Source organism: Palaemon carinicauda, chromosome 11, assembly GCF_036898095.1.
Source record: "Palaemon carinicauda isolate YSFRI2023 chromosome 11, ASM3689809v2, whole genome shotgun sequence".
Taxonomy (NCBI): Eukaryota; Metazoa; Arthropoda; class Malacostraca; order Decapoda; family Palaemonidae; genus Palaemon; species Palaemon carinicauda.
The window spans coordinates 151,580,518-151,584,550 of record NC_090735.1 but is presented as its reverse complement, the minus strand read 5'-3'; the positions used below and the strand labels follow the sequence as shown (position 1 = coordinate 151,584,550).

General features: G+C 37.6%; 1 protein-coding gene across 4 annotated transcripts in view; it reads left to right on the top strand.

Moving 5' to 3' along the window:
* The first annotated feature begins 936 nt into the window (after positions 1 to 936).
* The window catches only part of LOC137650301 (uncharacterized), a 5,438-nt gene continuing 2,341 nt past the window's right edge, over positions 937 to 4,033 (top strand). Inside the window, exons 1-2 of one of the 4 annotated variants that reach the window (XM_068383638.1) lie at positions 939 to 2,159; positions 2,562 to 4,033. The exon at positions 2,562 to 4,033 is cut by the window's right edge and continues 2,341 nt beyond it. In XM_068383638.1, the coding sequence (XP_068239739.1) occupies positions 1,559 to 2,159; positions 2,562 to 4,033 (2,073 nt within the window). In that variant the 5' untranslated portion in view covers positions 939 to 1,558. The other 3 variants (XM_068383639.1, XM_068383637.1, XM_068383640.1) reach the window with 3 other exon arrangements.

Here is a 4,033-nt window from a genome sequence, read left to right as displayed (position 1 = left end):
AGGTAGCCTAGCGTGGGCGAGATCTCGGTTACCTAAATAGCCGAAACTCTAATGTATACAATCGACTTAAGGAACAGGATATTTGTATGCATAATCATATCTTCACTTGTATAATTGTGCCTGAATAGCTTCCATAATTTATTAATGCTATTACAACAGCGAGTGTCGTTCTGATGACTAAATAACACATGCATGACGAATGACAGCGCCCACAGTGCGCCTCCAGTGACTGGTCAAGCTCCAAAGCACATTAAATTAAACTAATTTCACTATGAAGCAGGAACTGAAAATTATACACTACAAAGCTTAAATACTCAACTTTCCAGAGGCAAAAGAAGCTGGAGAATGCATAATAAATCCTCTCAATAACAATCAAGAACGTTAGATAACGGAAAACCACTGTGCAAAATCGCTGAAAAAAAAAGAATGAACACCATCTTGGATCCTTGTAATAGAACAGGAGGAAAGGTAACCTTGATAATGGCTCTCCTTCAGTTTCTCCACTCTTCCCCCTTGAAACGAAAACGTTATTGGGGGTGAAGATTGCCTGGTGTCGTATCAAGATATACGTCCACTGATATTATGCGATATCCTTGAGAGAAATTTTAAGGATATTCGTACCGGGAGTTAGAATTCTGGAGACCTAAAGGTCAATTCTGTGGGAATATCACTGTAGCCAAATATCCCTTAGAAAGCTACCAATAGGAACCTTCCATCAGGACAACATGGGTTGAGCCCTAACATAATAATATACAAGATGATAAGTTGGTATCTCTAATGGAAAACACATAAAGCGTACGTACACATAAAAACACATTCACTTTCACACACACACAAACACACACACATACATACATATATATATATATATATATATATATATATATGACGGGCTTGAGTGAACCTTACCTGGTGGCTAGGTTTGGTCAAGCCCGTCATAAGTGGGGGCCTGTCCTGGGTTGATCTAGTCTTTTTGTTTGTGACTATTAAAGTATAAAGAAACTCAAGAGCATTGTTTATGAAAGTGATTTGTATTTTTATTGGTTTTTTTTATTGTTTTCTTGCCAATCCAATCCAGCATTTCATATCACACGTACGCTGAATGGTTCTCTCACTCAAAATCGGTATCTGTAAAATAAAGGATATACTAGTAATCAAATATTAATTGGTTGGGTTCTGTGCTATGCTTAGCCTTCTTCTCCCGCCTTATTTTACGAGCCAAAATCAAGGTTCTCTTCTGCCATGAACACTTCTTACATGCATATTGTGCTAATCTAGATATCATGTTTGTGTGCTATCGTGAGACCTTCGATCACTAATTGATCTCGGCCTTTATGTTGGCCATCCAATTTCAGTTAATCCATTTTCAGACTGTGTATTCTATTTGCGGTCTCTTTAAAATTGTCTTGAGAAATTGTTGTAAACTTCATTATTTTTGACTGACATTTAGCTTATTTTTGGTGTCAAATGTGTGAATATTTAAATTAATGGCATAACCTAGTGCGAATACAAAGCATTGATATAATCTCTCTAACATTACTTTTGGTAATCCTTCAGAATGTCGTTTAATTTGGAGAAGTTTATGAACGATATAAAAGGAGAAATTTTGACTTTACGTTATGCCAAGAAACAGGAATTATTGTCTGTAGCCCAGAGATGTGATCTTGAGGTCGATCCAAAATATGTGAAAGTTGTCATTATTGATAAAATCCTGCAATTCTTCATAGATGAGGGAATCTTTAAGGATGATGATGAGGACATCGATGAGTTGCGCTCCCTTACTGGAGCATATGCCACCCCTGGAATAGATCCGAAAATAGAACAGTTGCGTCTTCAATTACAATTGCAAAAAGAACAACAGAAAATGGCTGCACTAGAACTTCAAAAGCAACAGCAACTATTGGCATTAGAGTATGAACACAAGTGTAAATTGGCTGAACTAGAGATACAAAAAGAACAGAAGTCGGCAAATATACAGATTAAGCTGAAAACTGATGGAGATATACCCAGTAAGTTCGACATACTCAAAGCTAAAAAGCTGCTTCCTGATTTTGATGAAAAGGACCCAGAGGTATTCTTTACAACGTTCGAAGACACTGCTAAAACCTTGAAGTGGCCTCAGGAGCAATGGGTAATGGTTGTCAGAAATCAGTTCAAAGGTAAGGCAGCATATGTAATCTCTCAGATGGTTGAAGTAAAGGAGTATGATGTGATTAAAAAGGCAGTTTTAGATGCTTATGCCATCACAGCTGAAGGTTATCGGCAACAGTTCCGGCACTTTTACAAAATGCCTTCACAAACTTTTGTTGAATTTTGCAGTGACAAAGTTAGGCAATTTACAAAATGGTTGCAAAAGACAGGTGTTTCAGATTTTGAATCCATGAAAAATCTTATTCTAATGGAAGAGTTTATTAGGAAACTGCCAGGTAACATTGCTACTTTCATTCTGGAAAAGGGAGAAACCAACTTGTTGAAAGCAGCCAGTTTAGCTGATGATTACTACTTGATTCATAAAACATTTAAACCATTTAATAAGTCTACTTTTTCTCAATCATCCACAGCATATTGTTCCTACTGTAAGCAGGAAGGGCATCACATAGAGAACTGTCCTAATCCTTCGTGCAAGAAGTCTGATGTTGGAAAGAATTCTCCGAACCCTAATAGGAAGGATAATAAGAAAACTTTTCATGTTGCTGCTCAAGAACTTGATGGGGACGTCTTCAAACCTTTTACTTGTAAAGGCACCGTGAATGGTATTCCAGTTACTTGCTTAAGAGATACAGGATCCTCCCAAAGTGTGGTAGCTCTGCCTTCACAGGACTTCAAACTGAGACATGAGTATGTTACTGTTTCGGACCTCAGTACCACCAAATCCATGCCTTTGGCAGAGGTGAATTTACAGTGTCCTTACTATCAAGGTAATGTTTTAATTGCAGTTTCACGAGATCCTTTGCCTTGTTCATCTATCCAGCTTTTAATTGGTAATGATCTTGCAGGGGCCATTGTTAATCCAGTAGTATCTGATCCTGATATTCTTATAGAAAATGAATCAAATAAATTAAATAATGCTGTTATTCAAATGACATCAATTAAACCAATTGTTATAGATAGTGGAAATAGAGTAGAGAAGACATTAGACCTTATAAATATGACCAAATCAAATTTCAAGGACTTGCAAAATAAAGATCCTGTTCTTAAGGATCTTTGGAGGAAAGTTGCAGAGCCAGATGATCATCCCAAAACTCCTTACTTTTATCTTGATAATGATTTGCTTTTTCGACATTTTAGGTCCTCCAAAGCACCAGCAACCACAACATGGTTTGACTGTCATCAACTGGTTCTACCACTCTCTCTAGTTCCAGCTCTTCTTGAATTAGCCCACTCTCATGTGAACCACTTTGGGGTCAACAAAACTTACTCTACCTTAGCTGAAGACTTCTTCTGGCCTGGGATGAAGAAGGACATTCAACAATTTATTAAAGCATGTCATCATTGCCAGACTACTGGCAAACCCAATGAGAGACTTCCACCAGCTCCTCTTCAGCCCATATCCGTACCAAAGTTTCCCTTTGAGAGGATTATCATAGACTGTGTTGGCCCAATGCCTAGGACTAAGCAAGGTAATGAGTATTTACTTACTGTTCTTTGCCCAACAACGAGATATCCCATAGCAGTGCCAATAAAAAATATAAATGCAAAAACTATAATTGGTCAACTTGTCAAAATTTTCACAACCTATGGATTTCCAAAGACATTGCAATGTGATAGAGGCACAAACTTCACTAGTAAGCTTTTTCAACAAGCTATGAGAGAATTCAATATTCATAACATATATGCTTCTGCTTATCATCCCCAAAGTAACGGTGCTCTGGAAAGAGTTCACCAAACTATTAAAAACCTTCTTCGGAAGTACATGCAGGAAACTTCGGAACAGTGGGATAGAGATATTGATCTTCTGATGTATATTATAAGAAGTGTACCACAAGAGTCCACTGGAGTGTCCCCTTTCGAATTAATGTTCGGAAGAAAGCCC